The sequence below is a fragment of the Pristiophorus japonicus genome, chromosome 15 (genome assembly GCF_044704955.1).
Source record: "Pristiophorus japonicus isolate sPriJap1 chromosome 15, sPriJap1.hap1, whole genome shotgun sequence".
NCBI lineage: Eukaryota > Metazoa > Chordata > Chondrichthyes > Pristiophoridae > Pristiophorus > Pristiophorus japonicus.
This window is the reverse complement of record NC_091991.1, coordinates 108,760,685-108,786,672: the sequence shown is the minus strand read 5'-3', so window position 1 is coordinate 108,786,672 and position 25,988 is coordinate 108,760,685. Positions and strand designations below refer to the sequence as shown.

The window sequence follows — 25,988 nt, the reverse complement described above, 5'->3', positions numbered from 1 at the left end:
GCAACGGAACAGAAACTGTTTTGTAAGACTGTGATTTGCAGAACAAAGATTATTTTGGAACAAAGGCCTAATTTGTTGGAACGAGCAACAATCAGACAAACATCGCATCTGAGTGATTGCGAGTGAAAAGTGCATTTCCAGCAATGCTTCAACTGAAAGATCGGCATCCATTCTGCTCGGATATTTGCTGCCGGCAGCGGGCAGTGTTGTGTGTGTAGTTAATGGAGTGATGCTTTACATCTGTACAGTAACTTGTTTTTAATGGCCCTTTTCATAATGTTTCTAATTTGCTTGCACAGGAAATGAAAATCTGCTCGGCCATCATTAATCTGTTTCACTTGATTCCGGCTGCACCTCAGACACTGGTGAAGCCCCTGTTAGAGGTTGTGATGAAAACTGAACGGGCCATGCTTATTGAGGTAATGACGTTCGATATGTTCCTCCCCCCCCCCCCCCCCCCACCCAAAACCTGCTGTTGACCAAATACAGTTTTATTGTAATTAAAAATAAAAACAAAATGCAGGCAAACACTCAGCGGGCCAGGCAGCATCTGTGCAGAGAGGAACAGAGTTTAGTGTTTCAGGTCGATGGCCTTTCCTCAGAACTCTTATTTCTGTTTTTAAAAATAAAAAATTAATTCCCACATCTGTTTAATTGTATAACGTGCTATTAAAGAATTTTGAAAAGTGATTTCTTTGTTTTTTTATACAATATAAGCAACTTTTGTTGTAATCTGTCTGTTATAATTCTGGTAAAAACTTTTGAGCTGTTCCCAGTTTGCCTGAAGTACAAACTCTGGACACAGTTCACAGTATTTGGTTCTAGCACAGGAATGAGTACAGGGTACTAGACTTTATTGTTTAACTTTAATTCATATTCCCACTGTACACTACTTGTATTAAAACTTTTCCCTTCGTAACCTGTGCAATTGCAATTGTCACTATTATTGCAATACTCTGTGGAAACAATAGGGCAAAGATTAGAAAGCTTAACAATCAGTTATAACGGGAAGGAGTTATTTTGCTATCTAGCTCCACCTTACTCTTGAACATCTTACTCAGAAGAGGCGAGGGCCCAGGGGCAGCACAGGCCAGCCCACACTGCGATATGTGAGCGCACTAGGTCCGTGCAGCAGAGCAGGTCTCCAGTCGTCTTGGGTAATCCTTGCCACTGGACCAAGACCTAGCTCTGTTAAACCCGTTTTTAAAAAAAAAAAAAATCCATGCACAGGCATCTTCCATCCGTCAACATGTAGTTCGGGATTGCGAATATTAGGTCCTTCATTGAAACACCTGTGAACTCATCCCTTTTTGGCGTGGAAGCAAGTCATCCTCAACACGAGAGATTGCCCATGATGACTCTCAAACAATCCCTGCTGGTGGAGAACGAGAGACGGGTGTGTGACTGAGTGTATATGTGTGTCACTGCCCCAGAGAGCTGTAGAGGCTGGGTCATTGAATATATATTTAAGGTGGGGATAGACAGATTTTTGCGTGATAAGGGAGTAAAGGGTGATGGGGAGCGGGCAGGGAAGTGGAGCTGAGTCCATGATTAGATCAGCCATGATCTTATTGAATGGCGGAGCAGGCTCGAGGGGCCAAATGGCCGATGACTCCTATTTCTTATGTTTTTGGGTGTGTGACTAGGTGTGTGTGAGAGCCAGATGAGTAGGGAATAAGGGGAGAAAATTAGTCATAAGAACGCTGGAAACCTCTGATAAGTGAGCCATTAACCACAGATTTATTCTTATGAAAATGTGTCAGTAGTATGCAGCATCCTGACCCTGAGCGAACCTTGAGTCTAGAGACTGACCTTGAGTGGTGTAAAAATCCACTGTTATCAAATGATGGTATTTATATTCTGTAAATTAATCAATGTACTGCATGTAGCTGAACAAACAGAATTTGTGTTGTGGTTAGAATTTAAATGAAATTCTTATATTAGATCACTGTTTCCGCTCCTGCAGGCTGGAAGTCCATTCCGTGAGCCGCTGATAAAGTTTTTGACACGTTACCCGGCACAAACTGTGGAGCTTTTTATGATGGAAGCCACTTTGAATGATCCTCAATGGAGCAGAATGTTCATGGTAATCTTCAATAGCCCCGTGGAGACCTGCTTGTTCAAGTCCCTGCTCCAGTGCAGTCAGTTAAAGCGGCAGTGTGTTGCCTTATTACAGCGTACAAAGGAACCAGAGGGGAGAGATAAGGAAACAAGTTTTATTCAGCGAATTGTTGTGAACGGGAACGCGCTGCCTGAAAGGGCGGTGGGAGCAGATTCAGTAGTAACTTTCAAAAGGGAACTGGATAAATGAATGGGACTAATTGGAAAGCTCTCACCAAGCCGGCGCCGGCACAATAGGCTGAATGGCCTCCCTGTGTGCTGTATGATCGGGCTAGGCAGTTTTGAAACTGGAAAGATTGAATTGTTGGTGTAGGATAGTTTTTCTGCAATTTAGGTGCATCTGATTAATGTATGGAGAGCTTTGAATTAATTGGGTTTGCACTAACCTGTGCTAGTTTAATCTTGTGGCCATGTGAAAGAGCGATGTTCTCCACACTGTAGTCTCAATTGCAAATGGGCTTAGAAATGTGAAAAATGGCAGTGGATTGCTCCCATGGAGATTATGGAAGTCAGTCTAATGTGGCTTGAAGGGGGTCTCATGCAAATAAATGAAATGGTTACTAAATTCGACAGTCCTGCGTTTTAAGACTAAACGTTCTCTTTCCCATTGACTTGCGTTGCAGAGTTTTTTGAAGCACAAAGATGCGAAGCTTCTCCGCGACGTGCTGGCTGCCACGCCAGGCCGCTTCGTCAACCTGCTGTTTCCTGGTGCCCAAGCCACAGTGCGGCCTGGCTCCCCCAGTACCAGCACCATTCGCTTAGATCTCCAGTTCCAAGCCATTAAGGTGAGTACACCTGCCTGGTCAGTCAACACCTGTACTGCCATCGTCCTCAATTCGCCTTCAGAATTGAATGGTGTTGCTCTTCTGGCATTGTTGGTGCAAAACGTTTTTAAAGTCAGCGTGTGTATTTAATTAAAAAAATTCTGTCATTATATATAAAAACCGTCATTAGGGTGTAAAAAGTAGCAACTGCAATGAGATTTATTTTTATATATCATCATCATCATAGGCAGTTCCTTGAAATCGAGGAAGACTTGCTTCCACTCTAAAAGTGAGTTCTTGGGTAACTGAAGAGTCCAATACAGGAATTACAGTCTCTGTCACAGGTGGGGCAGACAGTGGTTGAAGGAAAGGGTGGGTGGGACTGGTTTGCTGCACGCTCCTTCCGCTGTCTGTGCTTGGTTTCTGCATGCTCTCGATGAGACTCGAGGTGCTCAGCGCCCTCCTGGAAGCACTTCTACTTGGGGCGATCTTTGGCCAGGGACTCCCAGGTCAGTGGGTATATTGCACTTTATCAAGGGGGCTTTGAGGGTGTCCTTGTAACGTTTCCTCTGCCCACCTTTGGCTCACTTGCCATGAAGGAGTTCCGAGTAGGGCGCTTGCTTTGAGAGTCTTGCGTCAGACTTGTGTGGCCCGCCCAACAGAGCTAGTCGAGTGTGGTCAATGCTTCGATGCTGGGGATGTTGGCCTGATCGAGGGGATTTGCAGGATCTTGCGGAGACAGCGTTGGTGGTATTTCTCCAGTGATTTGAGGTGTCTACTGTATGGTCCACGTCTCTGAGCTAATGTGTGTGTGTGTGTGATATATATGTATATACATTTGGGGCAAGTCAATTTTCTGTACAATTAGTGCGTTAATCATAGTTGAAAGTAGGATTAGTTTGACAAATCAAGAGAGAGAGAGAGACAAACCCAAGTTTGGAGTTTAGATTCAGGGTCATAATTTGGGTGCCGTTTCTTCCGTCACATTCACGCTCAGTCACACACGTATCTCCCACCGGCTCCAACAATTCGGCTTCCTTCCTTACTTCCAGTCCACGGAGAAACGGCTACAGATCCATGGATCCTGGAGGTCCCCAGCAGGGGGGAAATCACCTTCATCTCCAAGCTGAATTCCTGCGATTCCTTTGGGCAATGCAATCCGATCGTTTGAGAGAACGTCCTACTTCGGAAGCACTGACAACCAAAGTGGCCAAGCTCCCACTGCCCACGGAGATTGAGCGGGTTCATCCTTTTCAGCCCTGTTCCGGGAGCTGTCGATCAGTCCTAGGTGTCAGGGCGTGGAACAGATTCCTGAATTAGAAAGCGTTCAAGGTGGTTACTCTGTCCTGGGTAATTCAGGCAGTATGCCCAGGAGACTGGCTGACTGCAGAAATACCTCGGGCGGCTATTTTCACATGGTAATTTGAAGCATATTGTGCCAGGTTTCTCCGCTTTCAATAACTGGCGATAATTATTTAAATGGAGAAAGATTGCAACGTACAGCGGGACCTGGGGATACTTGTGCATGAAACACAAAAGGATAGTATGCAGGTACAGCAAGTGATCAGGAAGGCCAATGGTATCTTGGCCTTTATTGCAAAGGGGGTGGAGTACAAAAGCAGGGAAGTCTTGCTACAATTGTACAGGGTATTGGTGAGGCCACACCTGGAATACTGCTTGCAGTTTTGGTTTTCATATTTACGAAAGGATATACTTGCTTTGGAGGCAGTTCAGAGACGGTTCACTAGGTTGATTCTGGGGATGAGGGGATTGACTTATGAGGAAAGGTTGAGTAGGTTGGGCCTCTGCTCATTGGAATTCAGAAGAATGAGAGGTGATCTTATTGAAACATATAAGATTATGAGGGGGCTTGACAAGGTGGATGCAGAGAGGATGTTTCCACTGATGGGGGAGACTTAACTAGAGGGCATAATCTTAGAATAAGGGGCTGCCCATTTAAAACTGAGAAATTTCTTCTGAGAATTGTAAATCTGTGGAATTCGCTGGCTCAGAGAGCTGTGGAAGCTGGGTCATTGAATAAATTTAAGACAGAAATAGGCAGTTTCTTAAACGAATAAGGGGTTATGGGGAGCGGGCTGGGAAGTGGAGCTGAGTCCATGATCGGATCAGCCATGATCTTATTGAATGGCGGAGCAGGCTTGAGAGGCCGTATGGCCTACTGTTCCTATTTCTTATGTTCTTATGTTCTTATGTTTGCAGTGTAAACTTTGGCCTTTCACCAGACCTGGAATATTAACAAAATCCCTATCTGTTTGCCTGTGCATCCACTCGTATCTAGACTGGTTGATCAAAGGCCCTTGCCGGCAGCCCACTCTGTCAATCATCCAAGCTGCTTTCTGGGAGCTTGACCTCCGTGTCAGTCGTGGCTCAGTGGGTAGCACTCTCACCTCAGAGTCGGAAGGTCGTGGGTTCAAGTCATAATCTAGGCTGACACTCCCAACGCAGTGCTGAGGGAGTGCTGCACTGTTGGTTGTGTCGTCTTTTGAGTGAAATGTTAAATCAAGGTCCCGTCTGCCCCCTCAGGTGGACGTAAAAGATCCCATGGCACTATTTTGAAGATGAGCAGGGGAGTTCTCCCTGATGTCCTGGCCAATATTTATTCCTCAGTGAACATCAGTTACAAAAAAAACAGATTTATCTGGTCATTATCACATTGCTGTGTGTGAGAGCTTGCTGTGCGTAAATTGGCTGCCGTGTTTCCTACATTACAGCAATGACTACACTTCAAAAGTACTTCATTGGCTATGAAGTGCTTTGGGTCGTGCTGAAATTGTGACATGCGCTATAGAAATGCAAGTCTTTCTTATTTAACAGATAATCAGCATCATAGTGAAGAATGATGGGAACTGGCTGTCTGGTCAGCCTCAGCTTGTGAGCCACTTGCGACGGGTGTGGGTGAGTGATGTCTTCCAGGAACGACACCGTAAAGAAAGCATGGTTGCCACTCACTGGAAGGAACCAAAGCTCCTCGCCTTCTGCTTACTGAATTACTGCAAGTACGTGGCATTTTTCAAAGAGTAGCATTATTTACAGGGCATGAGGTGAAAGGTGTCTCCACTACATATTTTCATATACTTGTAAATCTCTTGGTCATGGGCCTTTCGAGCATAAAATCTTTGCAACTTCTTGATAAAGATCCATGTCTAATGTCAAAGATATGCGGCTGTGAGCTTTCAAGCATTGTTGTAATTCAACCATCTAAAATTCCAGGATTTATGGATTACTAGATTATAATTTACTGCATGTGTATTGCATTATTTTCAAATGTGTGCCTTCGTTTGGAATTTCTGAAATTTGTATAATAATGGATCGATCATAGAATAATACAACACAGAAGGAGGCCATTCGGCCCATCGTCCCCATGCCGGCTCTTTGACAGAGCGATCCAATTAGTCCCACTCCCCGCTTTTTCTCCATAGCCCTGCAGAACTTTCCTTTTCAAGTATTTATCCAATTCCCTTTTGAAAGTCACTATTGAATCTGCTCCCACCGCCCTTTCAGGCCGCGTGTTCCAGATCATCATAACTCGCTGCGTAAAGTAATTCCCCTCATCTCCCCTCTGGTCCTTTTGTCAATCATCTTAAATCCGTGTCCTCTGGTTACTGATCCCCCTGTCACTGGAAACCGTTTCTCCTTAGTTCCTCTGTCAAACAGCATGGGGGGCAGGCAGAGAACGACCAGGGGCTGGCGGAGCAGACGGGGGAGCAGGTGTGTTGGGGGGTGGGGGGGCGGGTGGAGATGGGGAACGATTGGTGGCTGGGTGCGAGTGAGCATCAGAGGGGTGGGAGGGGTGGTTGCCGGGCGAGCATCGGGGACGGGGGCAGGAGCAGCGTGGTGGGGGTGGGTGAGGCAGTGACGCTGGATCCCGGAGGTAAATGGAGAGGCAAATACCCCCTGGATCCAGCAGTCCTCACTGGCGGGTTTCCCGAGGCCTGAGAAACCCGACCAGCCAGAGTTAAATTTATAATAAAGGTTAAATCTGAGGCATAGCAGCCTCATTTTAATCTTTAAATGAATGATCCGCCTCCTGGGAGTGGGCGGGTTGGAGGCAGGTTCTGGTCGGGATTCACTAACTTCCTACCCGTTTTTTGGGTTAAAATCCCCCCCCCAGAGTGTGTCTGAGTTTTGATTTAAGGTTCCATCTACATTTTCAGGTTAATAACTGATTAGACTTTGTGGATGACGTTCAGTTTCAATTTAAAAAAAAATAACCAACTTGTTACAAATATTACCATTTCTCCAGGCGGAATTATGCCGAGATTGAGCTGCTGTTTCAGCTGCTTCGAGCATTCACTGGCCGTTTCCTGAGCAATATGACCTTCCTTAAGGAGTACATGGAAGAAGAGATCCCAAAGAATTACAGTGTGGCACAGAAGCGCGCCCTTTTCTTCCGATTTGTGGAGTTTTATGATCCGAACTTTGGAGACGAGCTTAAAGCTAAGGTGACTATACTGTGCTGTAGAAATGAGCTGATCGGCACTTCAAACTTCCCACAGGCGCGCCCAAAAACAGCTAGGGCACGATATTCTGCCCCTGTTGGCGCCCCAGAGGTGTTGCAATGGGGGCGAGCACTTGCGGGACGGCCGGCTTCCAGCGCCCTGCCGGGATTTTCGGTGCCGGTTTCGACGAGGTGCGCAAGAGATGAGCCGGTGTGCAAACGCCCCTGATTGCGACGCCGGCTCGATTTTTGGCCGCCGCCTGATCTGTAGAGCGCCCCCTGCTGAGGACCCCCTGTGAAAGCAGGCGGTCCGAGCTGTCGCAGTCGCAGTGAGGTAAGTAATGTCGACCTCGGGTAAGTGTGATTGGTTTTTATTTTAATTTTCTTGTGATTCACTTTGTAGTGATGTGAGTTATTTATTGGGAATGTTTTTGGTGGGTTTTGTTCAGTTCCCCCCCGCCCCCAGGCCTGTCTTAGAGCGCTACGAGGCCGGCTGTTTAGCTCGCAATTTTCACTTGCTCAGCCGGCCTAGCGCCCTAAAACGGGTGTGTAACGCCTCCCTTAGTTCTGCGCCCCACACTCAGGGCCCGGCTGATGAATTTTGCAGACTGAGATACAAACTTTACTGTCCCGCTGCCATTACTGCCCCGAAATGAGCAGAACCGACAATCCAGCACCTAGAATTGGTTATCTCTCGACATTTAAACGGTTAATTCGTAGGAAATGTCAGAACTTAAGAAACCCCAGACTACTGAATCATAGAATCTGGCAGCACCGAAGGAGCCTATTTGGCCCATCACCCCAACGCTGGCTCTTTGAAAGAGCTATCCCCCTGCTCTTCTCCCCACAGCCTGGCAAATTTTCTCCCCTCCAACTATTTATCCAGTTCCCTTTTGAATGTTGCGATTGAATCTGCTTTCAGGCAGTGCATTCCAAATTATAACAGCTCGCTGCGTTTATAAAAAAAAAAATACTTCCCTCCATTGCCGCTGGCTCTTTTGCCAATTACCCTTAAATCCGTGACCCCTGCATGTTGGCATCCTCTCTTCAGATTTCACTGTGGAGGCAGACACTTGGCCTCTTCATTTGCTTTGAAGAGATTTCCTGAGGATACACAATTTTATCGTTGCTCATCAGATTAGTAATAACTTGTAAAGTACAATTGAGACCCTGATATATTTGGTATATGTTCACTTCAGATAGCATGTAATTTATTTGTTGCTGGGCTCAGGCATTTCAAAGCCTCTAAGCCAGTGTTGAGAGTGTTTTATATCTGCTATTGGCTATATCACTTTCCAGAATGATTTAGCATTATAATGTTACTGTAATGGGAAAATGTAACATCGTCTTTCTAGTTTTAATGTATTTATGCGTTTAATTTATTTCTGCTGTGATTGTAAATGATGGATGAATGGATTTAATTTTCAGATAGTTTATGATTTAATCATTGAAATGTTTGACTTTTAAATACCAAAAAAGGCCCACGGAACCAAACCGATGAAGGGATTTCAGCTGAGTATGAGTTAGGTTCTCATTTGGAGATGCAAATAAACAAGATTTTGCAATTTAAAAAAAAAGAAACAAACTCCTGAATACTTGCTGTAGGTTTTATTTGCTGCGTGTCTCCATTATCTTTGACGTGCTGCGCGGTCCACTAGGTGCAAGCAAACATACATCAGCTGCACAGCACTTTACTCAGCCACGTGAAGCTTTGAAGGATGCAGAGGTTGGTGCACAGCTGACCTCGGGGCCTGTGTCCGAGCTGGTACACTTGCACAATAACCTGCCTTCTGCATGCCGTTAGGGTGGATCTAGTTGTTCACACAAAGCTTTTATTTATTCCAACTTTTAATTTTGTGCCAGTTATCTTTTTAAACATTGCATTGATATTTTGATATAATGCATAAATAATTTATAATTTCATCTTCAGAACTGGAAGGAAGAACCAAACGTTATATAATGCACTATTTCTGTGACATGCTTCGTAGGGCTGGCACAGGCACGATGGGCCGAATGGTCTCCTGTGCCGTATCATTCTATGACACTGACACCTTTAGTTTTCAAATGTAGGCCATCAGTTGTGCTGTTTGCTGATGATTTCTGCCGTTGTGTTGTGTTTAGGCTCTGCAGCACATCTTGATCCCGGCTTTCCAGTCCAGCTTTGACAAAGGTGAAGGGGAGCAACTGCTGGGGCCACCGAACCCAGAGGGTGATAACCCAGAAAGCATCACCAGCGTTTTCATCACCAAGGTAACACTAACCTTGAGGATTGTTGTGCAAGTTTCTTGTTGGTAAATGGAGTCTTTTTACGAATTCATGCATTCATTCTTTGCTGTGTTAGTGTGGTAAGCTGCTTAATTCTTATAAATTATTAATGGGTGTTAAAGTGTGATTATATTTCATTGGGGCTGAAAATGTAGACCACCTGTGGCAACTCGTGAATCATTTTGACCTTTTGCAAGAAAAAGTTTTTGCATGCTAAATATTAATAATTCAGTTATCTCCACGTTTTACGATGTTCTCAGCGATGATCTCCGCACCTGGAGCACTTTTGGAGGATTTAAGATGCCCACGGCTTTTACATAATTTACTTTGTGCAAAAGTATTTTCTTTTGAGTAGCTACAACTACTGAGTGTCATGAAGAAGAATGAGAAAATTACTGTAGCCTCCAGAAGCATTTCACCAGTCACAGTACCTATACTAATTCAGTTGGACTTATCATAGAATGATACAGCACAGAAAGAGGCCATTCGGCTCATCGTGCATGTGCCGGCTCTCTGAAAGAGCTGTCCAATTAGTCCCACTGCCCTGCTCTTTCCCCATAGCCATGCAAATATTTTCTTTTTCAAGTATTTATCCAATTGCCTTTTAAGGGCCCAAGTTTCCACATGATTTGCGCCTGATTTTTAAGAGCAACTGGTGGAGAACGGATTATCTTAGAAATCGCAATTCTCCACATTTTCTTTTCTGCAGTTCTAGTCAGGTAGAACAGTTCTACTTTGGAACAGAATTTTTTCTTCAAAAGGGGGCGTGTCCGGCCACTGATGCCTGATTTGAAAGTTTCCACAGTGAAAACGTACTCCAAACTAAAGTAGAATGGAGCAAGTGAAGATTTTTGTAGAACTGAAAAAACCTGTTCTACACATTAAAAAATCAGGCGCAGGTTACAAATTAGGCGTCCAGAACGAGGTGGGGGGGGGGGAGGGAAGTCATTAAATTCTATAATAAATCCTTATTTATACTTATACAAATATTATACAAATAAATCCAACCTGAATAAACATTTATAAGCCAAGAAAAGATTAAATAAACCATCTTCCTACCTGTGTGAAAGTGCTTCAGGCAGGCCTTTCGGGACCGAAGGCTGAATGGGCCGGCCCGAGACTTTGGGCAGGGCCCGTCCCCAGCACCAGATTTACAGGTAGGTGGCATTGAGTTGGTTCGGGTCGGGGGGGGGGAAGAAGAGAGAGAGAGAGAGCGGGAGAGCGGGAGAGGGAGGGAGGGAGGGAGGGAGGGAGAGAGGATCCAGTCATGGGGCGGGAGCGCGGGTCGGGTCCAGTCGGGGGGGGGGGGGGGGGGGAGGGCAGAGCGGGAACAGGAGCGCCAGTCGGGGGGGCGAGGAGCGCGTGTCGGGTCCAGTCGGGGGGGGCAGGGAGCGGGAACAGGAGAGCGGGTCGGGTCCAGTCGGGGGGGGGGAGGGCAACGCGGGTTGGGTCCAGTCGGGGGGGGGGGGGGGAGGGCAGAGCGGGAACAGGAGCGCCAGTCGGGGGGGCGAGGAGCGCGGGTCGGGTCCAGTCAGGAGCGCGGGTTTGGTCCAGTCGGGGGGGTGGGGAGCGGGAACAGGAGCGCGGGTCCAGTCGGGGGCGGGAGGGGGGGCGGAGCGGGAACAGGAGCGCGGGTCGGGTCGGGTCCAGGCGGGGAGCGGGAACAGGAGCACGGGTCGGGTCCTGTCGGGGGGGGGGGGGGGGGGAGCGGGTGTCGGGTCTGGGCGGGGGGGGGGGCGGGAGCAGGAGCTGGCCGTGGGAGGAGCCTTATTCACGCAGCCCCAGTGAGGCCATTCGGCTATGGCTAGGGGCTGCGTGCTTCGGGCCCCTCCCACACAGTTCGGCGCCTGGAGCTACTGCACTTGCGTGCCTACTGTAGCGCGCATGTGCAGAGGTCCCGGCACTGTTTTCAGCGCTGGGACCTGGCTCCGCCCCCCCACAGCTCGTGCTGGCTGCGCCGAGGGCCAGAGCACCTGCAGGGAGGTGGAGAATACCGAGGATTTTTTTAGGCGCACTTTGTGGCGCGAAAAACGGGCGTCCAGGTCGGGACTGCGCCGTTCTAGGCGCGTGTGGAAACTTGGGCCCTAAATGTTACTATTGAATCTGCTTCCACCACCCTTTCAGGATGTGCGTTCCAGATCACAACAACTCGCTGTGTAAAAAAAATAATAATAATTCTCATCTCTCCTCCCCGCCCCCCCGGTTCTTTTCCCAGTTCCTTCAATCTGTGCTTATTAATAATTAATTGATTTATTAAATAGTAAGTGTTATATATGTGGACTTGTATTTACTCTGTACAGCCACCAGAGGACTCATCCCCTAGAGTGCCAACGGATCCCATAATCCCTTGGGAGCACAGGTATTTAAGGAGGCTTCACAGGTTGGAGAGGCACTCTGGAGACCTGCAATAAAAGACTACGGTCACACTACTTTGAGCTCACAGTGTTCAGTCTGACTCTTTCTCTCCATACACAACAGTAAGCTTATTACTCTCTTTCTCAGGTACTGGACCCGGAGAAGCATGCTGAAATGTTAGACGCTTTAAGGATATACTTGCTGCAGTTCGCAACTCTTCTCGTTGAACATGCCCCTCACCACATTCACGACAACAATAAAAACCGGAACAGTAAGCTGCGGCGTCTGATGACATTTGCCTGGCCCTGCCTGCTTTCCAAGACCTGTGTCGACCCGGCCTGCAAGTACAGCGGCCACCTACTACTGGCGCACATCATAGCCAAATTTGCAATTCATAAAAAGATCGTCTTGCAGGTAGGCCTCCCATTATAAACCATGTAACTCCGTGCGGCTCTTTGTAGGTGATCTAACCTCAATGTCGGATCTTAATTGAGAAGATGATGGCTACATCTTCCAACAGTGAAACCTGTATAAACGGACATTTATTGAGACCCCCAAATAAATTGCACAGTAAAACATACCAGAGGCACTCCGAAATCACAGACGCCCGCTAATTATGAATCACAGATAGCCTTTGATGCATCGAGTCTGTTTACATAGCAACATAGAAAATAGGAGCAGTAGCAGGCCATTCGGCCCTTCGAGCCTGCACCACCATTCAATATGATCATGGCTGATCCTCTATCTCAACACCATTCCCGCTTTTTCCCCATACCCCCTGATGCCTTTTGTTTCTAGAAATCTATCTATCTCCCTCTTAAATATATTCAGTGACTTGGCCTCCACAGCCTTCTGTGATAGAGAATTCCACAGGTTCACCACCCTCAGTGAAAACATTTCTCCTCATCTCGGTCCTAAATTTCCTACCCGGTATCCTGAGATTGTGACCCCTTGTTCTAGACTTCCCAGCCCGGGGAAACATCCTCCCCGCATCCAGTCTATCCAACCCCATCAGAATTTTATACGTTTCAATGAGATCCCCTCTCATTCTTCTAAACTCTAGTGAATACAGGCCTAGTCAACCCAATCTCTCCTCATACGAGAGTCCTGCCATTCCAGGAATCAGTCTGGTGAACCTTCGCTGCACTCCCTCTATGGCAAGTAGATCCCCACATCTCTCCAAGATATCTGCGCTCCTCTAATTCTACCCTCCTTGAGCATCCCCGATTTTAATCGCTCACCATTGGCAGATGAGCTTTCAGTTGCCAAGACACTAAGCTCTGGAAATCTCTCCCCAAACTACTCCACCTCTCCTCCTTTTAAGATGTTCCTTAAATCCTACCGCTTTGAGCAAACTTTTGGTCATCTATCCTAATATTTCCTTGTGTGGCCCAGTAGATAACACTCCTGTGACCGCCTTGGGATGTTTTGCCACGATCAAGGTGCTATCTATCATAGAAACTTACAAGATTCTGAAGGGACTGGACAGGTTAGATGAGGGAGGAATGTTCCCGATGATGGGAAGTCCAGAACCAGAGGACACAGTCTAAGGATAAGGATTAGGCCATTTAGGACTGAGATGAGGAGAAACTTCTTCACTCAGAGAGTTGTTAACCTGTGGAATTCCCTACCACAGAGAGTTGTTGATGCCAGTTCCTTGGATATATTCAAGAGGGAGTTAGATATGATCCTTACGGCTAAGGGGATCAAGGGATATGGAGAGGAAGCAGGAAAGGGGTACTGAAGGAATGATCAACCATGATCTTATTGAATGGCGGTGCAGGCTCGAAGGGCCGAATGGCCTACTCCTGCACCTATTTTCTATGTTTCTATGTTTCTAAAACTGTACACAATACTCTAGGTGCAGTCTCACCAAGGCCCTGTATAACTAGTAAGACATCCTTGCTCCTGTACTCAAATCCTCTTGCATTGAACATGCCAGTTTAAAACATGGGGCACAGCCTGTAGCAAAGCTGCTGTATTTTGACCTTTCACTGAGTGTGGATCACTAACGCTTCTTACAGCTTGCTCCTTTTCTGCATCACAACCCCCATCCCCCCAATTCCCGTGTGGTCAGTGTATGCTGGTTAGCACGTGGCGACAGCAAGTTGTGTGAAAGAAATGGCTTTTGTGGAATGGCGTGCTGTTTGCCCAGCATCTGCTGAGAAACCGCTCCATATCTGGGATTGCATGCTGGCAAGGACCCCGTCCCAGGGATATAGAGCGCTTTCTCTGCCACGATGGACACTGGGTAAAGAAGTTCCCATTCTACTGAGAATTTTACAGTACGTACAATGACCATTTTGAAAATAAGGAAACCTGCAAAAAAAGGAGAGCTGATGCCAGTTCCTAAGATTATATAGGGGCTCAATAGGGTTGATGCAGACAGGATGTTTCCCCTCATGGGGGAATCTAGAACTAGGGGGCATAGTTTCAGAATAATGGGTTGCCCATTTAAAACGGAGATGAGGAGGAATTTCTTCTCTGAAGGTCGTGAATCTTTGGAATTCTCTGCCCCAGAGAGCTGTGGAGGCTGGGTCATTGAATATATTTAAGGTGGAGATAGACAGATTTTTGAATGATGGAGTCAAGGGTTATGGGGGAATGGGCAGGGAAGTGGAGCCATGATGTTATTGAATGGCGGAGCAGGCTCGAGGGGCCGAATGGCCGACTCCTCCTATTTCTTATGTTCTTATGTACGTTCTAAGGTGTCTGTGATTTACAGGTTTCACTGTAAAGAGCAGCTTACAATGTTTTTTTAGCTGAATAAAATTGGATCCAACTTTTGCGTTTAACCATTGGAAATTGTTGATATTTTCAACCGATAACACATTTATGTTGCACTTCGAGGCTAGTACTGTAAAATCTGATGGAGAACTAGATATTTAGCATGTATTTTTCCACTTTAAGGACACTGAGTGGAACACCAATTTAATAATTTGCTTAATTCTGATAATGCCATAGTGCTTTCTTGTGTAACTGGAATTGAATTATGAAAGTCTGTTTTAATTTTTTTTCCCGTTTGAATCAAGTGTTAATGTTTTCTGAATTTTGTTAAGTGGTGTCGAGTCAGATTTTAAGTTGTAATGGTGGGAAAAAAACAGTTTTGCAGTTAAGCTAAATTAGTTCACAGGTACCACATTCATACTTCTGAGTCAGTAGATCATGGGTTCAAGTGCCACTCCAGGGTTTGAGCACAATATCCAGGCAGAGCTGTCAGTAGAGTATTGAGGGAGTGCTTCATTGTCAGAGGGGCTGTTTTCTTTTGGTTATGACGTTAGTCTGAGGTCCCATGTGCCCATTCAAGTGGATGTATGAGATCCCATGACAATGTTCCAAGAACAGCAGGGGAGTTTTCCTGCTGTTCTGGCCAACATTTATCCTCAATCAATGCTTCCAAAACAGATCATCTTGTCTTTTATCTCATTACTGTATGTGGGAACTTGCTGTGTGCAAAATTGGTTGTCATGTTTGCCTACTAAGCAGCAGTGATTAAACTTCAAAACTGCCTCATTGTGAATTGCTTTGGGGCATCCTAAGGACTTGAAAGGTATCATTGTTTGAGACATTTTTGTTTCTTTTTAATAAATAAGACATTATTTGTAAGGTACAACTTTGCCTCAAATGCTGGTGAAAATGCAGAAAAACAAATTGCCGATTGCTCCTGTACTTCACCTTGTTACACAGGCAAAGTAAAAGCAGAGAGACCTTCTACGCTGGTGAGTTGCAGTTTCCAGCTGTATAGCTACATTAGTCTTACAGTTTTGTTTTTAAACCACAACTTCGGTGGTGCTGATCTTGGCCTCTTCAAAATTTGACTATAATGTGAAAGCACTACAATGACGATAACTTGCATTTATAAAGCGACATTAACAGTAAAATGTCCCAAGGCGCTTCACAGAAGCGTTTCCAAACAAAATTTGGCGCCAAGCCACATGAAATATTAGGGCAGGTGACCAAAAGCTTGGTCAAAGAGGTAGGTTTTAAGGAGCGTCTTGAAGGACGAGAGAGCGAGGTAGAGAGACGGAGAGGTTTAGGGAGGGAGTTCTAGAGCTCGGGGCCCAGGCTGCTGAAGGCACGTCCGCCAATGGCGGAGCGATTGAAATAGGAGATACGCAGGAGGAGCGCAGAAATTTTGGGGGGTTGTGGGGCTGGAGCAGATTCGAGATAGAGAAGGCGAGGCTGGGGGGGGGCGATCTAAAGACAAGGATGCAAATTTTAAAATCAAGGAGTTGCCAGGCTGGAAGCCAGTGAAGGTCAGCGAGCACAGGGGATGATGGGTGAACGAATATATATATTATTGTTGGGGTGCCATCATCATGTAAAGGTCAAGCATTTTTATACTAAAATCTGAACATTAACAAAATTTTGCACAGGTTTTCCTCAGTCTGCTGAAAGCCCATGCTATGGAAGCTCGATTAGTCGTCAGGCAAGCGATGGCCATTTTGACTCCTGCTGTCCCTGCTCGAATGGAAGATGGTCATCAAATGCTGACTCACTGGACAAGAAAAATCATTGTGGAAGAAGGGCACACGGTGCCTCAGTTGGTCCACATCTTGCATCTAATTGTTCAACATTTCAGGGTAAGTTCCTATCACAAGAACAAAAATTTGAACTTTTATCTTTTAATTAGCTAACAACCTCACAGCAAAATGCATACTAAGCATTTGAGACATAACGTGGTGAGCGTAGGGAGCTCGGGGGGAACAGAGGACTGTGGATCTGTGGTTCCCAAAGCTCTTCCCCCACTGGGGCTTTCCTCACCTCGTGTCTGGGTCTGTTGTAGGCCCATTGATGGAGATTGGTCAATGCTCCATTATCGTATTGTGCAACTAGCAGGTCGGCCGAAGGCGAACTGGATGGACCTTAGTCTTTTCTCGTATAGCAATTCCAATATTCCTAAGCAGTAGGAGTATTCCCATCCTCATTTATACGTCAGTTCTGCTGGCTGTCCTCTTGGGTAGAAAGGCAAGTTGCCGTACACAGTTGTCTATTATTGCTTGAAGGAAATCAGATAGATATGCAATCAACAGACCGCAAAGGGAAGGAAAGGTCAGTGAAGGAGTGCACGCGCAGTATGGCAAAAATATTCTGTATGCCTCATGAAGGATGGTGATTCCTTCCGAAACTCGCCATCTGAAAGAACCAGATAGTCTGTGGTCTTTTAATAGCGCTAATCTGATACCTGTATTCTGGAAAAAGGCTTGTCATTTTGCATCATCACTCTGTGACATTGCAAGAAATGTAGTAGAGGTTAAAATAGAGAACAAAATCTCATTGTGAGAAGAGAAATACATCTAGCTCTGCTCCACAAGCAGGATTTCAGCTTTGAAATTAACCTCTTGCACTTCATCATCATGGTTTATGCCATTATTTGAACCCATCAGTTTGATTCCTGCTTCCATTGCACTCTGACACGTTCAGTACCCTTAATAGAAAAGGTGGCCAGACAAAACTGTCTTCGATCAGAAGGGAAAGAAAAATCAGATGTGAATGACATTTACGAGAAGGTGTGGTATGTTAATTGCAATAATACACATCTGTCCATCATTAAAACGTCTGCAAAGGTGTGTTGCCAGTACACCATATTTTACTGGAAGTGCATGTTGGAATCGACATTCCTGCTTAAGCTGCACGGCAGTGCAGCGATTTGGAGGTCCCGCGCAGGCCGTTCATCCACTTTTACATTGAAGAAACGCACATGCACAAAACATTTGAATGGGCCGCGCAGCCATTTAAAGGGCCAGCGCAGGGAATAAAAATATTCAAGGGAGCATTGGCTGGAATCCATTTTTCTTATGCTGTATAATGCCAGTTGGACAATATATAGACATTAAATAAAGGCAATGTGTTGAGTATTCCGTAATAGTATTATTTCTCTTTAGGTGTACTTCCCGGTACGACACCACCTTGTGCAACACATGGTTAGTGCCATGCAGCGACTAGGCTTCACACCAAGTGTCACCATTGAACAGAGGAAGCTGGCTGTAGATCTGGCAGAAGTCGTCATTAAGTGGGAGCTGCAGAGAATCAAAGACCAGCAGGTAAAATAATATAGAATATACATGCGCATAGACATTTATTGTTAACGTGGAATTCAAGATTGAAATTAATTTTTAACACCATCTTGGTGCAGATTTAAAAAGTCCCAGGTATTTAAATTTGTTTTAAGAGGTATTGATTTAGCTTTGTAAAGCGAGATTGCAACAGTGCAGCACTATTTCCTGCTAAACATACAATATTTGCCAGAGAGCTAATAATACTTCAAAGGATTCCTTGTTGAATTTGCTGTGCATCTGTGAATAAGGAGGATACCAGTTTAAGCATTAAACAGTTGAATGATTTTGAAATTGGCTGCAATAAATCTGGATTCTGATGTTCAGAGCTGTGCGTTTATTTATATATAAATGCACTGAATATTATACTGGTTGGTGAAGGAGACTGCCAGCATCTATCCAGATTACAGGTTGACTGAACTGTGTGCGTGCCCAGGTACAGATTGGGGCATTGTAAAAATTGGTTCCTTGTTTATTCCTACCAGAATTATTTGTTTGTAGGAGGTCTCCACCTAGCACTGAAATCTGGATTTATTGCTGAATCTGTACCTATGTTTTCATTTTTTGTTTAATTCTTATTCAGTAGGGGCCCGATATCCGTCTATTGTAAGCTTTGATTTTACAGGATCACGCATCTTGTTTTAGCCCTGTGGTTTGATGGGTTAGTTAATCCTGGGGAAAGGACGTTATTTACAATCCAGAACCACTCCTGGTATCATTAAAGATGGTCCGATCATTGTGTCAACCATGGCACTCTCGCCTCACAGCAGAAGGTTGTGGGTTCAAGTCCCACTCCAGAATCTTGAGCACAAACTCTTGGCTCACACTATCAGTGTAGTACTGAGGGAGCACTGCACTGTTGGAGGTGCCATCTTTCAGATGAGACGTTAAACCAATGCCCCATCTACCCTGTTAGGTGGACGTAAAGGTTCCCACGGCACTATTGGAAGAAGAGCGTGGGAGTTCTCCCTGGTGTCCTGGCCAATATTTATCCCTCAACCGACAGATTATCTGGTTACTATCACTGTAAAAGATCCTCTCGGAATGAGTGATAACAGTATGATTGAATTTGTAATACAGATTGAGGCTGAGGAAGTAGTGTCTCAAACGAGCGTACTATGCTTAAACAAAGGGGACTACAGTGGGATGAGGGCAGAGTTAGCCAAAGTAGACTGGGAACACAGACTAAATGGTGGCACAATTGAGGAACAGTGGAGGACTTTTAAGGAGCTCTTTCATCGTGCTCAACAAAAATATATTCCAGTGAAAAAGAAGGGCGGTAAGAGAAGGGATAACCAACCGTGGATAACCAAGGAAATAAAGGAGAGTATCAAATTAAAAACCAATGCATATAAGGTGGTCAAGGTTAGTGGGAAAATAGAAGATTGGGAAAATTTTAAACGAAAGCAAAGAATGACTAAGAAAGCAATAAAGAAAGGAAAGATAGATTACGAAAGTAAACTTGCGCAAAACATAAAAACAGATAGTAAAAGCTTTTACCGATATATAAAACGGAAGAGAGTGACTAAAATAAATGTTGGTTCCTTAGAAGATGAGAAGGGGGATTTAATAATGGGAAATGTGGAAATGGCTAAGACCTTAAACAATTATTTTGCTTCGGTCTTCACAGTGGAAGACACAAAAACCATGCCAAAAATTGCTGGTCACGGGAATGTGGGAAGGGAGGACCTTGAGACAATCACTATCACTAGGGAGGTAGTGCTGGACAGGCTAATGGGACTCACGGTAGACAAGTCCCCTGGTCCTGATGAAATGCATCCCAGGGTATTAAAAGAGATGGCGGAAGTTATAGCAGATGCATTCGTTATAATCTACCAAAATTCTCTGGACTCTGGGGAGGTACCAGCGGATTGGAAAGCAGCTAATGTAACGCCTCTGTTTAAAAAAGGGGGCAGGCAAAAGGCAGGTAACTATAGGCCGGTTAGTTTAACATCTGTAGTGGGGAAAATGCTTGAAGCTATCATTAAGGAAGAAATAGCGGGACATCCAGATAGGAACAGTGCAATCAAGCAGACGCAACATGGATTCATGAAGGGGAAATCATGTTTAACTAATTTACTGGAATTCTTTGAGGATATAACGAGCATGGTGGATAGAGATGTGCTGATGGATGTGGTGTATTTAGATTTCCAAAAGGCTTTCGAAAAGGTGCCACACAAAAGGTTACTGCAGAAGATAAAGGTACGCGGAGTCAGAGGAAATGTATTAGCATGGATAGAGAATTGGCTGGCTAACAGAAAGCAGAGAGTCGGGATAAATGGGTCCTTTTCGAGTTGGAAATCGGTGGTTACTGGTGTGCCACAGGGATCAGTGCTGGAACCACAACTGTTTCCAATATACATAGATGACCTGGAAGAGGGGACAGAGTGTAGTGTAACACAATTTGCAGATGACACAAAGATTAGTGGGAAAGCGGGTTGTGTAGGGGACACAGAGGTTGCAAAGAGATTTAGATAGGTTAAGCGAATGGGCTAAGGTTTGGCAGATGGAATACAATGTTGGAAAATGTGAGGTCGTCCACCTTGGGAAAAAAAAACAGTAAAAGGGAATATTATTTGAATGGGGAGAAATTACAACATGCTGCGGTGCAGAGGGACCTGGGGGTCCTTGTGCATGAATCCCAAAAAGTTAGTTTGCAGGTGCAGCAGGTAATCAGGAAGGCGAATGGAATGTTGGCCTTCATTGCGAGAGGGATGGAGTACAAAAGCAGGGAGGTCCTGCTGCAACTGTACAGGGTATTGGTGAGGCCGCACCTGGAGTACTGCGTGCAGTTTTGATCACCTTACTTAAGCAAGGATATACTAGCCTTGGAGGGGGTACAGAGACGATTCACTAGGCTGATTCCGGAGATGAGGGGGCTACCTTATGATGATAGATTGAGTAGACTGGATCTTTACTCGTTGGAGTTCAGAAGGATGAGGGGTGATCTTATAGAAACATTTAAAATAATGAAAGGGATAGACAAGATGGAGGCAGAGAGGTTGTTTCCACTGGTCGGGGAGACTAGAACTAGGGGGCACAGCCTCAAAATACGGGGGAGTCAATTTAAAACCGAGTTGAGAAGGAATTTCTTCTCCCAGAGGGTTGTGAATCTGTGGAATTCTCTGCCCAAGGAAGCAGTTGAGGCTAGCTCATTGAATGTATTCAAATCACAGATAGATTTTTAACCAATAAGGGAATTAAGGGTTACGGGGAGCGGGCGGGTAAGTGGAGCTGAGTCCACGGCCAGATCAGCCATGATCTTTTTGAATGGCGGAGCATGCTCGAGGGGCTAGATGGCCTACTCCTGTTCCTAATTCTTATGTTCTTATGTTCTGTATGTGGGAGCTTGCTGTGCGCAAATTGACTGCCAAGTTTCCCACATTACAACAGTGACTACACTTCACAAAGTACTTCATTGGCTATAAAGCGCTTTGCGATGTTCTGATGTCGCAAAAGGCGCTATATAAATTCAACCTCTTTTTTCATTGTGGCACTTGGCAAGCAGCCAGGCAGTCTATACAGAAAAGGGACCATGTAGCAGCAGTTCCTCCGGGCAGTGTCCTAGGCCCAACCATCTTCAGCTGCTTCATCAGTGACCTTTCCTCCATCATAAGGTTAGAAGTGGGGATGTTCGCTGATCAGAAGATTATTGAATGGTGGACCAGGCTCGAATGGCGGCCTCCTAATTCTTATGTTTGTCCATAAATGCAAGCTGCTGTTGAATGTGCAGCTGAGTTGACTTCATATGAACCGAAAGAAGTTAAGGAGCAAAGCCCCTTTAATTTGGTGTACGTCTTGATTGCTGAAATGAGATTTACATCTGATGTACATCTGATTTTTGTGTTACGGTTTATTCTTTACATCATCATCATCATCGGCGGTCCCTCGAAGCGAGGATGACTTCCCTCCATGTCAAAAGGTTCACAGGTGTTTCAATGAAGGACCTAAACTTCCAGGTCCCGCACTACATCCTGAAGGGTGGAAGATGCCTGTGCATGGATTTTTTTAACGTGGGGTGACCATTGCACACCAGCCACCACACGGGCTTGACAGAGCTAGGTCTTGGTCCAGTGGCAAGGATTAACCAAGACGACTGGAGATCAGCTCTGCTGCTTTACATATATGACTATGAAATATGTGACCGATTGATTTTTAGATATTAAAATCACCTGAGCATTGAATGTTTTTTCACCCTCTTGTTTTATGCTGTTACTATAATGTAGGCAGATGCTGATCCTGATACCAATGGCAGCGGCGAGGGAACCAGCGCAACCAATGGGAACGTCAAGCGAGGTTTATCGGTGGATTCCGCTCAGGATGTGAAACGCTTCCGAACAAATGCTGGGACTGTGAGTATAATCCAGAGACGGACGGAATTGCAACGGTTTGCATTTAATGCTTTAAGAATAATTGCACTTTCTTTGATTTTTGCAAGAAAATCTTTTATTTGTTCGAGCATTTAGAAATATAGAACATAGAAATTTACAGCGCAGAAGGAGGCCATTCCGGCCCATCGTGTCCGCGCCGAGCGACAAAGAGCCACACGGCCCTTGGTCAGCAGCCTTGAAGGTTACATATAACCCTATGAACAATGGCAGAAAGGCAAAGAGCACCCAGCCCAACCAGTCCGCTTCACACAACTGCAACACCCCTTATACTGAAACATTCTACACTCCACCCCAACCAGAGCCATGAAATCTCCTGGAAGAGGCAAAAAAACAGATTAAAAACCCAGACCAATTGGGGAAAAAAATCTGGGAAAATTCCTCTCCGACCCACCCAGCCGATCGAAACTAGTCCAGTAGATCACCCTGGCCGTATTCTAATCCCTGCAGTACTTACCATTATATCTGCGCCGTCCAACAAAAGGTCATCCCGTCTAATCCCAATTACCAGCTCCAAGTCCGTAACCCTGCAGGTTATGGCACTTCAAGTGCCCATCCAAGTACCTTTTTTAAAAAGTGGTGAGGGTTTCTGCATCCAGGCATCCACTCTTCCAGGCAGCGAGTTCCAGACCCCCACAACCTTCTGCGTGATGAAGCCCCCTCTGAAATCCCCTCTGAATCTTCCACCAACCACCTTAAAACTATGCCCACTTGTAATAGACCCTTTTACCAATGGAAATAGGCCCTTACTATCCACTATATCCAGGCCCCTCAAAATTTTATACACCTCAATGAGGTCTCCTCTCAACCTCCTCTGTTCCAATGAGAACAAACCCAGCCTATCCAATCTGTCCTCATAACTAAGATTCTCCATTCCAGGCAGCATCCTAGTAAATCTCCTCTGCATCCTCTCTAGTGCAATCACGTCCTTCCTATAATACGGCGACCAGAACTGCACGCAGTACTCCAGCTGTGGCCTAACCAAAGTATTATACAATTTAAGTCTAACCTCCCTGCTCTTGTGTTCCATGCCTCAGCCAATAAAGGCAAGCATTCCATATGCCTCCTTAACCACCTTCTCCACCTGGCCTGCTACTTTCCGGGATCTGTGTACAAGCACTCCAAGGTCCCTTTGTTTTTCTACACTTTTGTGTGGCCTACTGCTTAATGTGTGTACCCTTTTCTTATTAGCCCCTCCCCAAGTGCATTATCTCACACTTCTCTGGATTGAATTCCATTTGCCACTGTTCTGCCCACCTGACCAGTAGATTGATATCCTCCTGCAGCCCATGACTTTCCTCTTCATCAACCACACAGCCAATTTTAGTGTCATCTGCAAACTTCTTAATCATACTCCCTATATTCAAATCTAGATCATTGATGTATACCACAAAAAATGTGTTTAACAGATCAGTAACTTGGGACATTTAATTGACATTTTGATCACCTCATTGGGGAAGTTGTGTAGGTGAGATTTTAGATGCAGTTATGTTAGTTCTGGCTCAAGAGCATTAGCAGCAAAGTTCAAATTGTGCTAAATTCATTTCATGTCATTGGTATGGCTGAGAAATTAATTGTAGTTGAAGAGTGTATTTCTGGTGAATGTAGTTACCTGTATGACTTCATTAATTACTATAAATGTGCGATCTAGCCAATAGATTAAAACGTGTTTGTTATTTTGGGAGATATGAATCTTTGAGTTAGTGAGTCTGAAAAGTGTGTTTTGGGTATGTAGTGCAATAAAGCTATTAAAAGCAGGAATGGCAAAAGTTCAGCGTTAGATAATTAACTGCTTTACCTTAAGCACAGTGTATAATTGTGAACTAGTTCTTGTAGTCGATATGTCATGTTTTCATATAATTGAACTATTATAAAAGTGGTGGCATAGCCTGGTTATTAACGTTCAGCATTTTGCACACTGATGTAGTTGGTGTTGAGCCGAACCTGCCTCCACTTTACGTTGATGTACATTGTTTCCAGCTAACATTACTGGGCTGGTACGACTGAATTCGGTGTATCTGTGATATTAAAGTGGCTGTAGCGTTAAACTAACTGAAAGTATTGTGGTTCAGTGGGAGACCATCTTCTGATCTAAGCTGCACCTAATGTCCATACTTCATTCTAATGTTTCTTCTTTTCTGGGGGGGAAAAGCACTTCGTTGGCAAAACTGTAAATGGCATAAATCCATGAATTTACCCTAGTTCAGTCACGTCCAGCAGTAGTCGTCCTCTACATCTGTGTAGCTTACTGTATTTTACTCTCTCTGCCACCACTTTAGTTTAACTTAATTAGAAAGTGCATCCATTTTTCACAAGGTATAATGGTTTTGTAGATTGCATTTCAGAAGGTGTCAATAACATACGTTAAACTCTTCAGAAAAAGGAAAGGTCGTATTCTTTGCTGATGCGATATTAAAGATGTTTGATGTTTCTTTTAGTTAATTGCTTTGCATACTTCAGTGTTAAAGAGACACTCAAATATTTAATGTGCTTCCTATGAGTTAATTTACTTGCTATGTCAACTAGTATGTGGTGCAAAGTTAAATATATCGCTAGCATGAATCAGATACGTATGCCTGAGTTATGTGGCGATTAAGCCTCGGCTCAGCTGGAAGCATCCAATAAAAAGCAAGTTGAAATCGGAATCGCGTTCACATAACTACTAATTTGCCTCTTGCCAGCTGGACGATGCCTTAAAGGTCTGGTCATAGTTTTCTTGTTGTTGGTGTTCAGGGAAATACCACGGTGTAAGACGAGCCCCCACGATGTGGAAAATGACCTGTCTGCCCCTTCTGTTGTCATGGAAATCATCTCCCATTGTTTAGGGAACTGCAAATGTTTTTAAATCTTAAGCAAATTTGTAATCTTCCAAAGCCAAATCACTCTACTGATGGAGAGATTAAACATCACAGTGTGCTTTACACTGGAATAGGACGCCTCGAGCTGATAACCGTTCTCTCGCTTCTTCCCTCCCGAATGTGCGATGGCCAGTAAATGGCAAAGTCGTTCCAGCTGGTTAGAATGCTCCTGAAGCAATAGCAGCTTTGGAGACTGTGTGTTGCCGCTCACTTTAACCACTGCAGGTATATATTAACCTGGTCCATGTTACTGCACCCAGGGAAGCAGGCTTGCTATGCGCAGCTTTTGAAGGATTCTTGCAGCAAATTGCCATCTACTGATTTGATTTTAGATAAAACTGGTGCCTGATGGATTTGATTTCAAATCTTGTGTCTAATTGCGAATGTAGCTTGACTTGAATTTTTTTTTAAACCAACAGGTATTTGGGCGCAGCCAGTCCTTAACGGGGGCTGATCATCTGCTTTCTAAACCCATTGATAAGCAGCACACTGATACCGTAGTGAATTTCCTCATCAGAATAGCTTGCCAGGTAAAGGTCACACGTCTTTGTGATGTCCAAGAATAACTGCAGGCAGTGAAAGTTGTTACATTAAGGGGATTTTTTTTTGTTCTGCTATTGCTTTAAACCAATTCTTTCTTTCAATTCCCAACACTCTTTTCCATTTATTTAGTACTATTTTTGATCTGCAGTTTCCTTGGTTCGCTTGGTAGTACCCTCGCC

General features: G+C 44.9%; 1 protein-coding gene across 1 annotated transcript in view; it reads left to right on the top strand.

The window, feature by feature from the left end:
* The window catches only part of trrap (transformation/transcription domain-associated protein), a 236,575-nt gene that overhangs the window by 83,203 nt on the left and 127,384 nt on the right, over nt 1–25,988 (top strand). Inside the window, exons 27-37 of the mRNA XM_070901735.1 lie at nt 300–419; nt 1,967–2,086; nt 2,745–2,906; nt 5,721–5,902; nt 7,150–7,348; nt 9,466–9,594; nt 12,112–12,378; nt 16,341–16,547; nt 17,850–18,008; nt 22,247–22,372; nt 25,686–25,796. Coding sequence (XP_070757836.1) covers nt 300–419; nt 1,967–2,086; nt 2,745–2,906; nt 5,721–5,902; nt 7,150–7,348; nt 9,466–9,594; nt 12,112–12,378; nt 16,341–16,547; nt 17,850–18,008; nt 22,247–22,372; nt 25,686–25,796 — 1,782 coding nt within the window. The remainder of the gene's footprint in view (nt 1–299; nt 420–1,966; nt 2,087–2,744; nt 2,907–5,720; nt 5,903–7,149; nt 7,349–9,465; nt 9,595–12,111; nt 12,379–16,340; nt 16,548–17,849; nt 18,009–22,246; nt 22,373–25,685; nt 25,797–25,988) is intronic.